The sequence below is a fragment of the Sphaeramia orbicularis genome, chromosome 10, assembly GCF_902148855.1.
Source record: "Sphaeramia orbicularis chromosome 10, fSphaOr1.1, whole genome shotgun sequence".
Taxonomy (NCBI): Eukaryota; Metazoa; Chordata; class Actinopteri; order Kurtiformes; family Apogonidae; genus Sphaeramia; species Sphaeramia orbicularis.
In genome coordinates, this window is record NC_043966.1 from 19,227,940 (window position 1) to 19,247,440 (window position 19,501).

General features: G+C 38.1%; 1 protein-coding gene across 11 annotated transcripts in view; it reads left to right on the forward strand.

Annotated features, from left to right (window-relative positions):
• Positions 1 to 19,501, forward strand: part of atp8a1 (ATPase phospholipid transporting 8A1) — a 119,809-nt gene that overhangs the window by 37,826 nt on the left and 62,482 nt on the right. For 6 of the 11 annotated variants that reach the window (XR_003936510.1, XR_003936512.1, XM_030146162.1 and 3 more), the window contains exons 5-18: positions 66 to 111; positions 387 to 427; positions 3,458 to 3,531; positions 5,004 to 5,073; positions 5,333 to 5,460; positions 6,197 to 6,308; positions 6,530 to 6,695; positions 7,062 to 7,067; positions 9,737 to 9,864; positions 11,218 to 11,295; positions 11,410 to 11,498; positions 15,704 to 15,748; positions 15,899 to 15,919; positions 18,779 to 18,851. Coding sequence is in view for 9 of the 11 variants with exons in the window: in XM_030146162.1 (XP_030002022.1) it covers positions 66 to 111; positions 387 to 427; positions 3,458 to 3,531; positions 5,004 to 5,073; positions 5,333 to 5,460; positions 6,197 to 6,308; positions 6,530 to 6,695; positions 7,062 to 7,067; positions 9,737 to 9,864; positions 11,218 to 11,295; positions 11,410 to 11,498; positions 15,704 to 15,748; positions 15,899 to 15,919; positions 18,779 to 18,851 (1,077 nt within the window). In the remaining 2 variants the exon portion in view is untranslated. Of the gene's footprint in view, positions 1 to 65; positions 112 to 386; positions 428 to 2,608; positions 2,683 to 3,457; positions 3,532 to 5,003; positions 5,074 to 5,332; positions 5,461 to 6,196; positions 6,309 to 6,529; positions 6,696 to 7,061; positions 7,068 to 9,736; positions 9,865 to 11,217; positions 11,296 to 11,409; positions 11,499 to 15,703; positions 15,749 to 15,898; positions 15,920 to 18,778; positions 18,852 to 19,501 lie in introns of all 11 variants that reach the window. The other 5 variants (XM_030146159.1, XM_030146161.1, XM_030146160.1 and 2 more) reach the window with 5 other exon arrangements.

Consider the following 19,501-nt stretch of genomic DNA (forward strand, 5'->3'; position numbering starts at 1 on the left):
AAAAAATGCATCAGAGGGAAGTACTCAAAGACTGTATCAACATTGCTTTTTTTATTTCCTTCTAGAAACGTCATAATGCTGACAACGTTGTCAACAAAAAGGAATGTCAAGGTATTGAAGAATTTTTTTCTTCTTGAAAGAATGTCAGTGTTCAGTTTAACTACTTTGTGTATCAATATACTACATTCTACATACAACACTTATGTAAGCAAAAAAGTAGGCTGTATAAATTTCTGATAAGGTCTCTATTGCACTGTAAAAATGAAAAATGATGTTGGTGGGTTGTGTGTTTTGTAACCAGTGTTGTCTTTCTCTCGCCCTCTCATTCTCCCATCCTTTCCTTTACTGTATGTAACTCCCCCACCTCTGTCATTACTCACCACCAGTTTTGAGGAATGGTGCCTGGGAGATTGTGCACTGGGAGAAGGTATGTACCCACAATGTCTCACCAACGGTCGTTTTTATGAGCTCACTTTTTTTTTTTTTTGTAACCTCTGGAACAGAAAATAGATCATTCACCCCACCAGTTTCACCATCCATTGTGTTTTTTCTCCTGTCAGAGAAATCTTGTGCACTCACCCTGCATACAAACACATACACACCCTCCAACCCCACAGCCAATTCAGACACTAATTAAGCCAGCATTTCCATGTGGCTGGCCATTAGAAGACTATGCTGGAGGACAAAGAGTAGCTTCTTCTTCTTCGTCTCCCTCTTAATGAAACCATTTTTTGTGGCTGGAATAATTTGCCTAAAAGCAGTAGGTGTGGAGAAGAGTACCAAACCAGAAACAAGGCAGAAATGAAGATGGAATAGTGCTATATTATCTCTCTTCCTGCTCTTCAGAATTTTTGCATCCTATAAATACATGAAGATGTCTTTTCATTGATATATCTAGACTGATAATATATCATAATAATTATTGCAGCAACAGGAAATGGACTCATTAAGATGCATAACGCATACTGTAGATACACAGACCATCAGATACTCACATTTAGACACACCCTCAGTATGCTAAAATAAATAAAAATGTCTTATAATGTCTTATTGATGTTGAAGGTTTCACTTTCTGATTTTTCCCTCCATAAATAGATCAACTTATTGTTAAAATACTTCAGCAATATCATAGTGGCTACATTTACATGCACAAAATATTATATTTATTGCCCTCTTTCCAAAAAATACTAAATTCTAAGCAAATAAAAAAACTCTGATTAAAATTTCTAAGTTTAATATAACTTTTCATTCTTTTAAACAGATTCTTGAAAATGTAAGTATTTTGATATTCAAGCATAAAAAAACACTTTTAAAAGTACCCGTGTTTCTCCTTCTGTCTGGCCATGGTGACTTTTCTTTAGCTCATATCTTTACCAGAGGGGATCTTTTGTCTTTACGCATTATGTGCTAAAAAGATGTCTAAAGAATCCTCATCAAAACAAAATAATATGCGGGGATCCCACATCTCTTAGTTGGAAAATGTTCCATTTGGCATAGGAAGCCCATTTCAGAATATCCAAACACGAAATGCTGGTTGAATGACACAGGTCAAATACAGAATATTGTCATATTCAGAATAATAATGGGGTATTAGTGTGCATGTAAATTTACTCATTGATGTGAATGGACGTTACTGCTACAAGGATGTATTGGAACATCTCAGGACTCAGCGACTATGAACATTCCTCCCCTTTATATACACAGAAATGTTCTCCAAAAAGTTTTTAATAATTGATGCTTCTTACATCTTCATCATACATATTGTAAAAGCAGCTATCTCCTGATTTGCGTTGGGTCTCCAGGTTCTTGTAACAAATCTCTTCCTGGGAAGGTTGATTATGACTAGGATATTTTTTTGCTGGTTTGTTTTTGCTACGTTTTTTTGACTCTTATAATGTAATTACCATGCAGTCAGAGTAAGGTGGTTGGTGCCATTTGTCTGTATATGTTTGTTTGTACTTATGTTTTCACCTTAACTCCTTCAAAAATATATCTAAGATGGTCAATCTCAGTAGTGTTGAACATGACCCACTTTGGTTATCCATACATTTTGAGGTCAAAAGTTCAATGTTTTAATGTGTGTTTGTGTTTATATGTGTGTTATGTTATAGAAAATATCACACACAATGGTGATATTTTGGTAATTTAATTTGTTGCTAAAATATATGCTTTCATATTTGCCTTTTAAATATACCTTTTCCTCTTTGTGACAAGCTGAATTACAGTATAAGCATTTTCATGAAGTCTATTCATTGTTAACATTATCAGCAAGAATATACATATATATATATATATATAATATTTGATAAGAATGTTTGATAGGCTAAATTATTACCAACTTTCATCATCAAACATTCCTATTAGCTTGATTTTTAATGTTTTCCCACAGTTAATTGTATGTTGGAACATACTAAGTGGATTTACCTGTTGAATACAAACATCAGCAGTAATGGAAAGATGACCCTATGAGTATCATCACAATTTACTGCATTAATGGACTCACCTTTTTTCCTTTCAGCTGTGAATTTTTACTCCTCATGTTGAAATAATGTTTCCTTTCGTGTGGTTTTACAGGCAGTGGCCCACAGTAACCAGTTTATTTTCACAGGTTGAGGTGGGCGATATTATTAGAGTAAATGGCAGTGATTTCGTTCCTGCGGATGCTGTCATTTTGTCGTCCAGGTATAGGAGACCATCCTGCTGCCTGACTATGGAGAACTTGTCTTCCCTTCCTTTTTTCTTGTTCTTGCTCTCGCTGCTCTCCCTAAAGAAGTGATGGTTAGACTCTATAACTGAGGCAGGACACTGAGCTGTTTTATTAAGTTGCTTTTGAAATCTGTATTTTGCACATCATCAGTAACCATCATCTCTTTAGGTGGGACAGCAGTAATGGGATTTTTTTTTTTTTTTAATAGAATTGACCAATCATGTCAGCATAAACCTATGCACTCCTTCACCTTTTCCAAAATTGTTTGGTATTATTGTGTGGGATTCAACTGGTCCCTAATTGATTTTAATATATTCAAGTTTCGCTCTTTAAAAATGCAAATGACACAGTCTGTGTTTAAAAAAAAAAAACTTTTCTAATGCATTGAATTGGAAGCATCCCATGTGACTGTATTATCAATTATTCAATATGGAAAACACCTCTGATAAGCGCATTTTCTAAAAACTGATTTCACTACAGTGCGTCTGGAAATGGTTTTGTGAAAAGGTGAACAGATGAACCATACCCTCTGATCATATAGGACTGATCATTGTGCTCTTGTCATCTCCCTAGAACTGAAACAGTTGTCTCTCTCCCCTTATGTGTTTGCTGTCTGTCTGTCTGTTTGTGGTTACTCTTTTTTTTATCCTCTCCATCCCTCCTTTTTTTTTCTCATCCTCTTACTTTCCTGCCCCTTGTCCGAACAACTGCTACACTCGCCCCCTGCTGGTGTGTGGTTGGTAATATCAGGTGGCTGTTGGGGAAGTAGTCAGAGCTGCAAATGGGGATCACCTCCCGGCTGACCTCGTCATACTGTCATCCAGGTCAGGAAACCAGCAACATTACCAACAAAACAGCCGTGGGAGAGATTAGGGGCTGTGTGCACCGACTGGGACCACACATGTTAGCTCTCCTTTCACCACTGACAAAGGATATGTTTAATTTTGCACACTTGAGGAAAAAGGGCATTGTCATTATTTTGGCAAAAGCCAGATTTCATAGGGCCATAGTCAAAGAAAACCATGTTATTGTTTATTTCCCTGTTTTGTTTTTTAGCAGCCACAGTATTGGCCATACTTACCCTCATTTTTAATGTGTTTTATTTTAAACTGTAAGTAAAGTGAAGTCTGATATTCTAACACTGCTTAGAGTTAATGTAGACTTCTAGTATTACGGGAGCACATGCTCGGAAATACTCATGTTATTTGGTATGAATATATATTCCATATTACTACCCTTGCATGGCTTGTATTATATGACACCCTGTATGTGACATTTTAATTTGACATGAGAATGTGCATGCAGTAAAATTCCAAGATGAAAAAGTGAAAAGCATCTTGGAATTGGAACTTTCTAATTTTCCACAACCTGTCACCACCTTTTTAAAGGGCCTGTGGGTATTTTATCATCTCTCTGACAGTATTATGAAGCAGTATTCTATTTTATTAGAAGTATTGAAAATGTTTTAGAATTCACTCTCTGGCCATCGCAGCAGACATGTGCTTTTTTTTTTTTTTTACATGTAACAAAGCTCTCATTGAATGGCTAGGCTAATGGCACCAGAGTCTGAACCTCTCATTGATTGTGGTTGGGCTTCAGTGTCCAGAACTCTTTTTGATTTTCCCTTCCACCCTGTGTGTGTTTGGACCAGCTTTTGGTATGCATAAATCACTCTATTAAAAGAGTAGCTAACCAACGACCCAGCTCACCTTAACATTGGCATGCTCCAACTCTCTGTCCTTGTGCCCAGAGTTTGTCAGAGGCCCATTTGTCTGCTCTGTTTGTTGTGCTCGGCATGCCTGCTTGCCCATCTCAACCCACTCTAGTATTTCCTCTCTCTCTCTTTCTTTCTCTCTCGCTCTCTCTCTCCACTCGCTGTCCCGTTACAGTCTGTTTAGCTTTTCCTGAAAGACAGTTAAAGGGGCAGCAGCAAACAAAGATGTTTTGTCTGCCATTGGGAAACAAACCAAAAGTCCTTGATGGCCATTTTGAATTTTAATGTAGTTTTATGTTCTCAAGTGGCCATTAGGTTGACATACAGCATCTTTGTTTGCAGTAGTCTAATCTTGTTCCGTCTTTGAAATAGACCTTTTGTTGGATTTAATGAATTGTAAACATAAAGGAAATATTTATTTATAATTAGTCATTTAGTAGCTTTTAGAAGAACCACTCACTCTTAGTGTTTTTCAATAAAATAGAACTTCTTAATTAAGGTTAAATACTTGGTAGAGTAGCCGACTACTGTGTATTTGTTACAATTCAGCTGCAAGCCTCTGCTTCCTCTTTCCTCATACAGCGAACCACAAGGTATGTGCTACATTGAAACCTCAAACTTGGATGGAGAGACGAACCTTAAAATCCGACAGGTAATCATTTTATTTTGTATCCTTTTTCATATTGTTTCAACTTCTTCTTGACAGTAAAATTTGTGCTGAAAAGTCACAAAGTATTGTCCAATATACTGTATAGCCTAAAAACTGAAATTAAAAACACAACGTTTTATTTTTGTATGTATCTTTAATAGCATTATGGGTACTACAAAAGTACATTTTCTCAATTTGATAAAAAAAAACAAAAAAACAAAAACAACAAACTCCTTTAATGCCACTATAACAATATCAACAGGGACTTCAAATGACTGCAGACATAAAGGACATTGACAGCCTCATGCGTCTCTCCGGCCGTATGGAGTGTGAGAGTCCGAACCGCCATCTGTACGAGTTTGTTGGAAACATCCGACTGGACGGCCACAGGTGGGCCCTGTTGCACAGCTCCACGCCTGGATCTCTGGCCCTCTTACAAGCTCAATAGCCCATTAGGCAGGAGCACAGCCAGTATTGGTGCATGATGAGCTTTTAGGGATTATTTAATCTTTCTGCTGAATAAATGAAAGCACCTGCTGCTGTGATATTTAATTACATGCATTATGTATTGTATGCAGCTTTTCTTACACCATGGATTGAATCAATGCGACAGTAACGTTCCAGTGACTGTCTAAATGTTTTATTGGGGTTGCATAATGAGAAATCAAATTATAAGGCTCACATGCATCACTTTGTACCTTTTATATGTTACACGTTATTAGGCTTGAAGTGTAAGTTTCATGTCAGAAAAGAATAAGTAGTGTTGTAAATATGGTTACTGACTGAGAATTGGTTATTTATTCTCTGATTCATCCTCAAGGTGAAATTCATTATCAAAAAACAATGAGAAATTGTATAATTGTGGAACCAAACATCAAGCAAAAAAATAAATCTAGAACTGAAAATTAAATTAACCATTAAAAATCTAGGTGAGAATTTTATTTATTTCATTAGTATATATTAGCTGTTTCTTCAGAATTGTCATCTTTTCGACCAAAGAGTCTAACCAGTGTCTCGGTAAATTGTTTGTGATTGGGTTACAATATGTGACACCTAGTAGATATGACAGTGTTAGCTTCCAGTATACTGCAGCTATAAAAAGGGTGTGTCTATTTTCTCACTACAGCACAGTGCCGTTGGGCCCAGACCAGATCTTACTGAGAGGAGCCCAGCTGAGAAACACCCAGTGGGTCCATGGTGTGGTGGTCTATACAGGGCACGACACAAAGCTTATGCAGGTAGAGACACTTTACTCACTTATTTAGAAAATTAAGAATCTGGGGGATGGCAAAATGTAAAAATACTTTTCGTTAGTAAAGTTGACCCTTTATTTTGATACTTTTTTTTTTATTTGATTGAGCAGCCAAATGTGATCACCTTAACAGCAAAAGAGAACAAATAGTGTTTATTTTATGTTATTTTATTTTTAACAAAACCCATCTCGTCATGTGTTACCCAGAATTCCACTCGGCCTCCTCTGAAGCTGTCCAACGTGGAGCGCATTACCAACTTTCAGATCCTTGTGCTGTTTGGCTGCCTGCTAGCCATTTCTCTGGTCTGCTCCATTGGCCAGACCATCTGGAAGTACCAGTACGGCAATGATGCCTGGTACATGGATCTCAACTGTAAGAGTCCCATCAGCCCATGCTGCACCTCTTATTCCACATATTTTGTCTCACTTGTCCATATCAGCTTATTTTTGTCTTATTTTCAGTTACTTTGTTAAATGCTGGTATGTGTTCTGTTGTTTTATGTTGCCTCAGTTGAACTAAGTTTCGCAATACAAGTGAAATATGTGGCAATGTGGGAATAAATGAATTCCCTGTTAACTGAGAAAAGACAGCTGTGACATGCTTAGATGTGATGTGATGTGATGTGAATGAGTGAGTGTAAAAGAAATGGTTGAATATCACTGCGCTGCTGTACTTTTTTGTTCCTTTCTAATGTTCTGTTTGATTTTGTTGTTTTCTTTGTTGTCGTTTTTTTAACAGCTCCAGGTAACAACCATTTAAAAGCCTTGGCCATCCGTGAATGACCCTCCCTTACTAACCCCTTACTGAAGCTCTGCCTTTGCTAAGCAAATGAAGCCCCCTACCCTCGCCCCTTTATGGTTGCCCTTCTTTGTATGGGCCCATGCCATGGACAAGCACATACCAGGGATCCAACAATAGGTTTTTCCCCTCCAGCTCTCTTATACCTTCGTCTAGTTATTTTCAGTGCCTGATGCAAACAGTGTCTCACTTTTCCTCCATTTTTTTTGTGTCACGTTAAACACTTTGCAGTTCCCAAGCTTCAGACCCTCATCATACTTGTTTCCTCAGTCTTTCCAACACATGAATAGCAACATTTGCTTTAACTCCCAGGGAAGTGAGGTTGTACTTGGGGAGCTTTTCATAGCAAGAGGTTGATACTTGTTCATTGCTGGAGCACAACACATGGTGCAACCTTAGGGGCAGGAGCTGACATTTTCTAAATGCCTCCGCTGTCTTATTTTCTTGTGTGAATTTTTCAAAGGACAGATTCAGAGAGAGAGAGGGGGGGGGGGTTAAAACCTTGTAGCTTTCACATATGCTCTCAAGCCATTTTAGAAAGTCGCTCTGTGTTAAAGCAAAACTATTACACAGACACGAACCCGGCACACATAAATGTAACCGATTCTGGTAGAAAGGCGTGTCTACACAGGGTGAAATCCTTCAACAGTTCATCTGCTGTGATGAAGCCCTGAATCTGGTATGTAAAGTGATTAACGTGACACCCTGGCCATTACTCTGTACCCTGATAGGCCTGTGTAGGAGAGGTTGTGCCCTGGTCAATGAAAGCTTGCCTTACGACTTACACTGCCTCTTCTTGTAAGATTTTGGCTTTTATTGGTTTCGAGAGGGTTTTAATATTGTTCTGTGTGACATTAAAGCCCACATCTAACCTAAACACAATCACACTAATGAGGGGAGTGTAAGTCATAAAGCAGGCGTCCATCTTGAGACTGACTGTATTTCCATAAGGAGCTGTTGAGACTCTGTCCAGTGCATATTATCCAACCTGTGACAAAAGAGAGAGGTGGGGAGATTGTCATACCTTAAACTTCAGTTTTATTCGCACCACTATAATTTTCGAAATTATACGTTGTTATACTGTATGTCACTATTTGGCAACATTTGCGAGGTACATGCAGATGAGGGATACAACAGTAGCATTAGCCCATCACACATTCCACAGGCTCATATGTCACAGAAGCCTGCCATTATGCGTGCCTGGTGAATAATTAATTTGACTTTGACCCATTGCAGAGTGCTGACACTGGCTATTGCTGGCGTTAAACCTTTACATTGTGTCATCTCAACTTTATGCAGATTGAGGGCAGAAGTGAATAATGTTTATACCACCTGCTACTGTTTAGTGGAGTTGGTTTTAGTAGTTGCACCTTTATATTATGACACTTCTCTGACAGCATGGTTAGTGGGATGTTTTGTCCCACACAAGTCCTTTAGTTCTGCTTTCTGCACAAGGTACAATCTTCACATGCAATATAATGAAGAGTTTCACTGAAAAAAACAAAACAAATACAAAACCAAACTGTTTAGATTTCATTTTATGCAGAACATCATAATATGAGAATCCTATTGAAAAGCCTGACTAAACAAATCTTAACTTCCATTTTACTATTCCAGTACAGTGACCTACATTTACCAGAAGTCATCAGTTGTGCTTTAGCACTTAAAACTTGTGCATGTCCTGGTTTGCTCTGGTTTGATTTGTATTGTGCTACCGCTCTACTGATCCAATCCAATATCTCTCTTTTTAATAGTAGAGTTCTTGTGTAATGGCTCATAACAAGCTGGCTACTAGAGATGAATGAAATGAAGCCAAGGAGTGATCATCATTAACACCCAGACTATTTTGCTGGCATAATCCACCCACTCTTTTCCACTCTTTGTTGGTTGAGAATGTGCTATGGACTGAATCTCCCTCCTTTGTCTTGAGAGCATCCCGATACGTTTGTCTTCCTCCCCACTTCTGAAAAGTATTCCCTCCTTTATGTGTTGTTGTACCAGTAGCAGTAGCTTCCATTCTGCCACTTTCTTTGTGCCATCCAGTTTTTTGTTTTGCAATTGTTCTGACGTGGGGAAGGGCTCTCCCTCTCAACTGCAATGCTAAGATCAAGGCTTGGGTTGAGGAAGGTAACTGTTACACCTCCTGCAAGCTGAGGAAAGGTAAATCACATCCCTCCTGTTTTCATGTTGGATGTCGGTGGGGTTACATGTTGATCATTTCCAATTATTTGGGGCTTTTGGGGGACGAGCATCATTTTTGCATAGTGCTTTGTGGAATTCATTGCCTGGATCATGCTGGATGCCAAGGCTGCTGCTGTGACACTAATGACATTTGAGAACAACTTCTGTCCCTTTTCGCTACTTTTAAATCTTGGGGGACGCTAAATTGGACTGCTAATCGGTTGAGATGTACAAGGATGAGGTTGGGTGGAAGAAATGGTTAATTCCAGCTAATGCGCAACGTTAACCTAAAACATTATCTGGATTGGGATAATGTTGAACTTTGGCTGGAAGTAACTTTGGGCATTTTCATTTAACCAACTAATATTTATTTAAAAAAGCACTGATGAGTTTCCTGTGTATCACTCCCTTTTCCAAAACTCATCCCCTCATAGATGGTGGGGCAGCTAACTTTGGTCTCAACTTCCTCACCTTCATCATTCTGTTCAACAACCTGATCCCTATCAGTCTTCTGGTCACACTGGAGGTCATCAAGTTCATCCAAGCGTTTTTCATCAACTGGGTGAGTTGCAGTTACCAACGTAGTCGACCTTTTAGCTTTATTGTTTTTGCGAGGTTGAAATGAGCATTCGTATTTATTTCTCATTCGCTCTGCTTGAGATGCAACAAGAAAATACAGGAAATACGTGCACAGCCTTAAAAGACACACAAAGAACTGAACTAAATGGGTGCTAAATATTAAAGTGGCTATTTAGTGTGACCTCTGACCCCATGACAAGAAGCAGTACAGTTAGAAACATCTGACATCTGACTGTGTTGAATGAAACTCGATATAAAACATCAGAGAAATACTCATATTGAACAAAAGAATTAAAGGCACATTGAGTGCAAAGGGAGGTCTCACTAAATGCTAATACTTTGCTTTATAAAAGCTGTTTTTTTTTCCCAGAAAGTTTTGTTTTTCCTGCTGTACATACCATATTGTCTTTTTACAGAGACTGAGAAATATACGTGTGGTCATTAGAACTTTACTAACAAACAAAAAAAATGTTGGCCTAAGACTTTTGCACAGAACTGTGCTTCATCTTAGAAACTGTTAAAGGTGTAGTATGTAGATATTTCAGGAACTTGATTTGTAGCAATGGAGTACAATATTCATAATATTCGTTTTTCCCCCATGTTTCTTGTGACCATCTTAGGTTCTCCTCTTTGGTTAGAAGGGGAGGATGAGGCATGGAGTACTGAGTTTGTTGCAGTCTCCAATCCCACTGCTATGTTCTCCTAAATCCTGCACAATGCACCACCATTAACCATTTGTGTCGGTGTTTATATGCATTACATAAGCAAGCATACCTATCACAGAATAAATATCACATATGCTTTATCATTGTACAGATTTTGAGTGAAACGGTTTCTGGTGTGCAGGTGCTGCACTCAAAATGGTTTTGTTGAAACATATGGACACAATATACAGTATAAGAAAACACTAGAAACTTTACAAATCACTGCAGTGTCTAACTGCATCGGAAAACCTGACTGACGTGGAGCATTTGAGAGAGAATCTAAAATATTTTGTTCGTGTATCCTTAGCAACTAGGTCAATCCCACCAACTATCTCAGTGAAGAAGTGTGCTGTGTTTTCCCTCAAGTTATTCTGTACCCCCATATTCATTAAAATTTAAACAACAATCCTAGCATGGAATTTTGAGCAGCATTTAGGGCAGTTCTCAGTTGGTCTGTCTTCCTGCAGCCTTTTCTTAGGGGAAAACAGACTGAGGAGGGCCAGACTGTAGTGAAGCATCAGATCTTTTTCCATGCCTTTTTATTTTCTTGTTTCATAATGATGGGTATTATAGTTTTAACAGAGGTGGTCTTTTCTGTAGCGACTGTAGATCTTCTTTTTGACTGGTTTCAGGACACTGACATGCTCTATGAGCCCACCAACACACCTGCCATGGCTCGCACATCAAACTTGAATGAAGAATTAGGCCAGGTAATCATGTGTCACTGGTATTTTCACAAAGGAGTTGTGTAACGTTAACTTTCATTTCAAAACGGATAAAAATGTCTTGGTTTATGCTCACAATGATGCCATCTATTCCTTTAGGTGAAATACATCTTCTCAGACAAGACAGGGACTTTAACCTGCAATGTGATGCAGTTCAAGAAGTGCACCATTGCCGGTGTAGCCTACGGGTAAGCCTCATTTCTTCATGCTTATTTCAATTTCCCTCTTGCCCCAGCTCATCCTTTACCGTTGCCTCCCCCCATCACCTTCATTAAATGCCGAGTGTGCATCATAGTACATCTGGCGTTTCTCTCTCCTCTCCCGCCTTCTCATTAGCAGCTGCATCAGTGCTCCTCTCAACATGAACTATAAATAAAAGGCAAGCAAAGGCACTTTACTGTCTCCTTTGCAGGCCTTTGACCATCGTTTGTCATGTTGGAGGTGTTTGGCTATACATTTTGCTGTTCAAGGTCTAAGGCGTGACAATGTCTTGGAACAAGTTAGAAATAAGGATTTAGGTTATAAACTACTATATCCTCTGGTAAACACAGGGACACCACATCAATTCTCTATTTCACTCAGTTCTACTGGCATAAAGGCTTATTCCATTATAGTTTAATATTTCATTAAATCTGCGAGTAATATTTTCTCTCTGAAAATTCACCCATTTTATTCTGCTGCATACATAATTAGCCTCTGATGCTTCAGTGGATGCAAATAAAGTGGGAGAGCAGAGTATCTTTACGGAACTAAAGCAAGTGCTAGTGTGACAGTATATGATTAATCCCATTAGGATTCAATTAAAAGTGTGATTGATGAGGGCAGGCTGAAGGACAAAGAGAGAATTTTATCTGGGGTCCTCTGTACTAAAGCTCTCATTTTATTATGTTTGCTAGTTTCAGTGAAGAGCCTGACAACTTTAAGTATCAATACTGTACAGGCTGTGATAACTCTCAACATCACTGGAAGTGTAACATTAGTTATGTTTCATTAACTGCCTTCGTTTCAGGCGGTGAGTTGCCAGTTGTTCTGCCTTTGGCTTTATTTAGCTTTTTTAATGTTTATTTAGGTCAAACCTGCTGGTCATCAGGGACATATAGTTCTCTCTGCACAGACTGAAGTTCGTCAGTAGCCTCTCCTCCATCCCAAGCAGAGATATTTCCCTTTGATTTTTTTGAAACGAGGACTCCCTCTTATGTAACTGATAAATATGGATGAGTGTTTCAAAGCAGGAGGGAAAAAGACAGGTTCTAATGAGGCAAAGCTGTTTTGATGATGCCATCACTGGGCTTTTTTTCCTTCGTCTGACTTCCCAAAATAAGACTTTAAGTGAGGATGTAGTACTTTTCATTACCCTTTATTTATAATCCACAAGACAACTCAACAAAAATACATTAATAATGTAGACTGCACTATAAACCGTGTTATAATCCATGTATTTAGAGATATTACTTTTCTTTTCTAGCGCATATAGTGTTATACTTGTTTTCAAAGTATTTTATCTCTTTGCACAATTCAGAATATGTCAAGGAGTTATACCAGATATACTCTAGCATTAATGTGGTTGCAGGTTGGAATGTTTTTGAAATGCGCTTTTCACAGGTGCTTGTGGATGTTTGATGAGTTCCTGACCTGTTGCATGTCAATTAATTATTTAAAAAGTACGTCTATTTATACAGTGCACTTACAAAATAAAAAAACGTGTATCCTTATTTACAATATTACAAGGCATTTTCTACAAGGCTATTTCTGTGAATGTTCCTTAGTAAGATGTATATTATTTTAATTAAGATGGAGAAATATTGAAGGATCACCTTGCTCTTTTTTTATTAGTGGTATATTTTTTTTTTTCCTATTGTATCAGTGTAACAGTTCAAAAGCTTGTTGCAATACACGTTTGATGACTGGTCACACATGGATAAAAGTAGGTGTACTGAAAGTAGTTGTTTGTTGACGTATTCTTTGATGCATTTATTTTAGTTTCACCGCGTTTCATTCTACATCAGGAAGTACTACTCTATTTCTGACTGATACAGATTGAGTATAAACAAATAACAATGAATATTTTTTTAATCCAAATGAATAAACATGCATGTGTGAAGTCAAGAATTATAATTTGGAGCTCATACACACACATGCATGCACACAAACCCCCCCCCCCCGATACTGCCTCCCGCATGTGTTCCTCACCACAAATTAAGAGCTGCTGTAATTAATAAAGCCGTCCCTAGGGGTGTAGACATTAATTAATTCCACTGGATTGGAGTCCAAGGAGAGATACTGTTTAGGTTAGAAAGGCTCCCAGAATCCTCTTGGGTGTTATTAGATTGGAGAAGAGTGAAAGCATATTTCAGTATCATTATAACTCAAGTGACAAAGCAGAACATCTTTTTTGTCTTAATAAACCACTCTGTGTATATAATTTGTCTTTGTTTAGTGGATATACAAGCTTGAACACACAGCTTTTCCGATGCCCAATGCAGTATATTAGCTCACTTTCAAACAGATTGGTTTGTTGTGATTGCACATAGTTACCTGCTTGACTGACAGCACTATATAAGACTGAACAGTTCGATCAAATGGAGTCGGAATCAATAAAGACCCATAATGTTCAGTGAAGCACGTCATCTGGTCAGGTTCACTCCTTACAGTTAACAAAACCCTGTGCTGCAGTTAGCTTGCTGGAACAGAAACAGACATGTGAGAACAATTTGGCGCCTCATTTTGGAACAGTGTGCTCTCGGACCACGTTTACAGATTTGAGCGTAGCTGTTTATATTTTTATATTCATTAATGCCCTTACCATACCAACTTTATCTATGAAGCACTTTAAAAACTTTACATCTGGCTGAAGTGCTGCACACAAATCATAAAACAAGGGAATAAATAAGTAAAACAATGATAACAGAAGGTGCAAAGCGGGCTAAGAACAACAAAACACAACCATCATAAAACAAAGACAAATTTAAATCTGGTAAAAATAACAGAAAATCTAAAAAAAAACATTTCACCCATTGATTAAAAGCCAACGAGAAAAAGTGCATTTTTTTTTAGATGTGATTTAAATATAGGCAGAGACTGAGCCTGTCTAACATCTAAAGGCAACTGGTTCCACAGCTTTGGGGCAGTAACAGAAAAGGCACAGTTTCCACGAAGCTTGTTTTTAGTAGTAGTAGTTTATGTTTATGTTTATGTTTACGCATTTGGCAGACGCTTTTTTCCAAAGCGACTTACAGGGGAAAACCAATTAAATCACTCAATCAATCAAATTTTATTTATATAGCGCCAGATCACAAGAAAGTTATCTCTTGACATTTTATATATAGAGTTGGTCAAAACCAGACTCTAAGCCAATTTACAGAAACCCAACAGAATCCTCCAGGAGCAAACACTTGTGACTGGTGACAGTGGCGAGGAAAAACTTCCCTTTAACAGGCAGAAACCTCGAGCAGACCCAGACTCCTGGAGGATGGCCGTTAATGTTAGTAGTTAATGCCCTTGAAAATATCCACAAAACACCCTCACACTAATGCACACATAGAGGAGATTCTTTTGGAAGGGCCTGTTCTTGATTTTGTCTGATGGTAAGATTGATAAACGATGACTAAAATATATATTAAAAATATTTACACACATTAGTATTTTCCCTTGGGTCTGCTTGTTATCCTGCTTTTCTTATTTAATTTTAAGGACCCCTGAAAACAATTTTATGACTATCAGAAAAGAATGAGCGTTGAATTTTCGTGTTATTTTCCCCCCTTATCAACCTAAAAATGCATCCTGTGTTTCTTTTGAATAGATTCTCCATGTTAACCAGTCAGCCCAGTTCTCAAGTACTATTTGCTTTTTTCAGTCCACTCTTTCTTTACTTTTTGAAACACGGCCATAGTGAAATGTTTCATTCCTACGAGTAATTTTACAATCTTTAGATGAAAACTGAATACAGAGCTGCTGCAAATACTGAGATCCGAATGGCTTATACCATTATTTTTACAAGTGAAGACAACCAATAGAATAGAATAGACTTTATTGTCACTGCAAAATACCATTATACAGTGCAGTTAAAATTTGTAGGATTAACATCTACTGAGGAATGTTTGTCATTGCAAGAAATGGTCAAAAGGCTTGTAGTTTTCAGTAAATAATGAATTAGCACCCATAATGCTTATGTAGATTAAGAATACTTGTGTGCAGTGGTAGCCTCCTATCGTCACTCCTGTCAACCTTACCCCAACACTTGAGCTACACTCCCTCCTGACATCCGACCCGTCATACTTTAACTCCTGCTGACTCATAAACAAACCCATCTTTAATCCAATCCTGGCACATTCACAAAGCGTGTTGAAGACAGATTCTGTAGATGATTTTTGTTCTCCTACCTTCGCTTCAACAGTCACGTCCCAGAGGCTGAGGAGGGTAGTTTTGCAGAGGACGACTGGTAAGATGACTGGGTGTGAAATAGTGGCCCGTTGTTTTTCGCTCTCTGCTTCTGTGATGTATTAGTGCTGCCTTGCATTGTGGAAATGGTGACTTGAACACAGTACCTCAATGTATGTGTGTATGTTGTTGTATTTTTTTGTGCATTCAGTACTCTCGGGACATATTGTATGTGAGTGTGGCTCTTGATTCTCTGTGTATATGTGATGTTGAAGAGCACTCTATAAATGATATAACGCAAATATCCAATATACTATGTGAATACAAGTATTATGACCTGCTGTATAGGATGGAGAGCTCAGCATTTGCTTCATTTACAGCACTTTCTTCTTCCTCCAGTTTAACATCAAGCTAAGTTTGGAGCTGCTCACTGTACACCTACTTCTGTGTCTGTCTCTCTCTTTCACACAACACACACACAGTCCTACTTCTGAGGTCCATCTGCTACAGTGTTGAGATCTGCAGTAACAGCATGGGTGTGTCTCATCCATTTTGCACGGAGGTTCAGGGCCTGTTTGTTAATACCTATAACCAAATGTTGAATCTTTTTGCTTTAAATGATGTTGCCAGCTTCCATAAAAGCATGCCTCCCGCACTGCTTTTTTAAAAAAGAAAATCTCTGAAACGACTGAGTTGGAAGCTGTGTATCGCCTCTTGATGAACAACAATTACTAGTAAAAAAGGCTTGTTGCTGTAGCTTTCTTTGTAAAGCAGGTTAATATAAATCAAAGTCTACCTCAGTCCAGGGTCAAACACAGTAAAAATGGGCCAGAATCTTTACAGAGGTCACCTATAAATTAATTAATTTTTCCTTCCCCTAAGTGTCAAGAACAGGACAGCTTGGCGTGTCAGAGGTTTAATCTGGACCCGGTCCTCAGGTATTGACTGTGAACAGCCAGCACCCTTGTTCCCATAGTGACCGGGACCTCTGCGTGCTGGCAGATAATCAATAACTGACCGTTCTCCTTACCCAGCCTCGTGCCTCAGAAATTTCATCAAGATGATCAGTGCGGCGAGATGCGATACTGCTGCAGTAGAGACACGCTCTGGGTTTCTTTTCCTCTATCAGGGTTGGAAGTCTTGATGCTCCACAGATCTGTCCAAAAAAATCAAACTGCATGTTTCACACTAGTTCTTCTGCTGCTCACACTGTAGACCCACTGTAATCAGAGAGAATATCATGTACAGATTGTGATTAAAATACAGACATAAAGCTTTATAGTTTAAAGGTGTTCTGTCTTTTTAATGACGTGCATCAAGGATTCACATGCAGCCATTTATTTAATTATTTATTTCTTGACATATTTTAATAAAGCCTTTTGAGTATAATAAATTGAGGTAACCTCCAGTTCATCTAGGCAGGTTTAACACACTATTGATTTAGGCCCGGCTATTTAATTGCTTTGCTGTCTTTTCCCTATTTTTCTTCCTCCCAAACATCTCTGTGCTGTGCAGTAGATGGAAGCATTGCTGGCTGTTTGGCTCTTAGAGATCTTAGCAGTGTATCCGGTGGGATTGGAAAGACTTACGGTTGCTAATGGCAGCCTCGGTAACATTTCTATCAAGATCCTGTGCCACGGACAAAGCTGCTGTCTACCTGATCTATAGGACTCTATTTATCACCGAATCATGAATCGATTCCTGCTGGACAGACAGAGTGGCTGGTAGCTACATACAAAATCACTGCCCTAAGCCACTGTTAGGAGTCCAAAAAAAAAAATCACTTTCAGTTCTATCTGTAAAAAGGTCTTCACCACAATCCAGAATCTTTTTTTTTTTTTCCACTCAACGTAAATTCCTGTCATCAGTAGAACACTGTCAGTTATTTTTTTCTTTTGCCGTTTCCCAAATAGCCCACAAAATCTTGAATGTATTCCCACCTTGCCATTAACTGAAAGAATTTCTGGCGCATGTACGAGCAACCAGTTGTATTTCCTGTTCAGAGCTCTGCCTTCATGCCTTCATTTTGATTAGTGTTTGAGTAAAATACCCTTTATAACTGCAAGAAATCCAGCTTGCTTGCCATGTGCCTGTTTAATTGCTAAAACAAGTAGAGCATTATTTATTATTTATGGAATCTACTGACTATCATATATATTGCAAAAATGAATAAATGCACGAGTGCAGATTCTTTTGTGAAATAATAATGTCCCATTTTAACATTGTTTTCTCAAAGGATGGTCTCCTTCTGTCGGGATGGATAGAATCCCAGTCACACTGCAGCTCACATCACTAATGTAATTTCCCAGAGCTCCAGAGACCAGCATTTACATTCTGTCTACATTGCAGTTAATGCTCTTTTCAACACATGTCAATACAGCTGGCACACAGCGAGCCACTGTTAATGCAAGTTTATGACCCAGCTCAGCTCACATTGGTTTTATATAGAGTCATACAAATAGTACATGAATCTATAGGGTACTTTTGTTTTGCACAAAAATTTAAATTTGTGAAAACCTTAAAATCTCTGAGTTGAGCTTATAAAATGAAAGTTATGTTTGTTGTCCTTTGTCATATTTTGTAGTAAACTGAATTACCTCATGCTTTTAGGTGCTGTTTAAATAAATCACGCAGTTTTAATTAATTACTTTGTATGTAAATTACATATAAATCGTAAATAGACTGATGATGGTAATACAAGCATTCCTTATATTATTTGGTTGTAGCAATCATGCATATCTAAGCATGATTATTACCTTCATGAAGGCCTACAAAGCATCACCGTGGTAGACAATGAAAGATTTCAAGTGCAGCAAGACAGGAAAAAAGTTTCTCTCAGTATATGAAAGATATTTTTATCTCTGACAGTTGGCACTTAATGGATATTTTTTTAACTGTTGAGTCCTTGTGTTATTCTTGTGAACTTTTTTGTCAGAATACTCTCTGATCTTGAAGCAAACGTATCCCATTTGTTCTTTTCCAGTTTCATCTCCTGTCACAACAACGTGCTCTAGTCTACTGTCAGTGTTACATTACTATCAAGTATTCCAGTGTGCTCTTTTGTTTTGACTTCTCCGTCTCCTCTTTCCAGGCACAGCACACACTCATCAGATGAGGCTGGATTTAATGACCCGAGCTTACTGGAAAACCTCCAAAGTAATCACGTAAGTAATGTCAGGGTTCCCCTCCACCAGCCTGCAGTGACTGCTGCTGTTAAAAGACAAAATTAAGAAGGATTTCACATCTAATTGTGTGTTTACATAATGTTGTCTTACTTTTTTTAAGTGGATTTTAGTGATTTGCTGGATGTAGCGTCTTTAGAATCACCAAAAGGCTCAAGATGTTTAACAGTACCCATTATGTCAGTGGTAAACATTGTTTCTGCTGGATCCAGAGGGCCTTTTTGACATACAAAGGGACAGGGTTTCTGCAAATTTTCAATTTCCCTACTTTATGGAATCAAATTTCCAGACTTACTGACTGAGTATTTAGACCATATTTAACACCTAAGTACAAATACTAGGTGTTTTTAATACTCAGTACTTTGTATAGTGTGTTACATTCTGACTAAGCATATTATTATGTCAGTACTTTGGAATGAATATAAGGAATCATATATGAAACCATATTGTACATGTTCTTGTATGATCACCCTAGTATTTGCAAATTTGTCATTTCCTGGAAAGCAATAAACAGCTTTTAAGAACTAATCTTGGACTTTGGATTGGGGGAAGACAAATTTCGCATCTTTGATGTTTTCCAAATTTTTATGTCCCTCCCCCATGACCACAAATTACCGACCCATAAAGAGTTA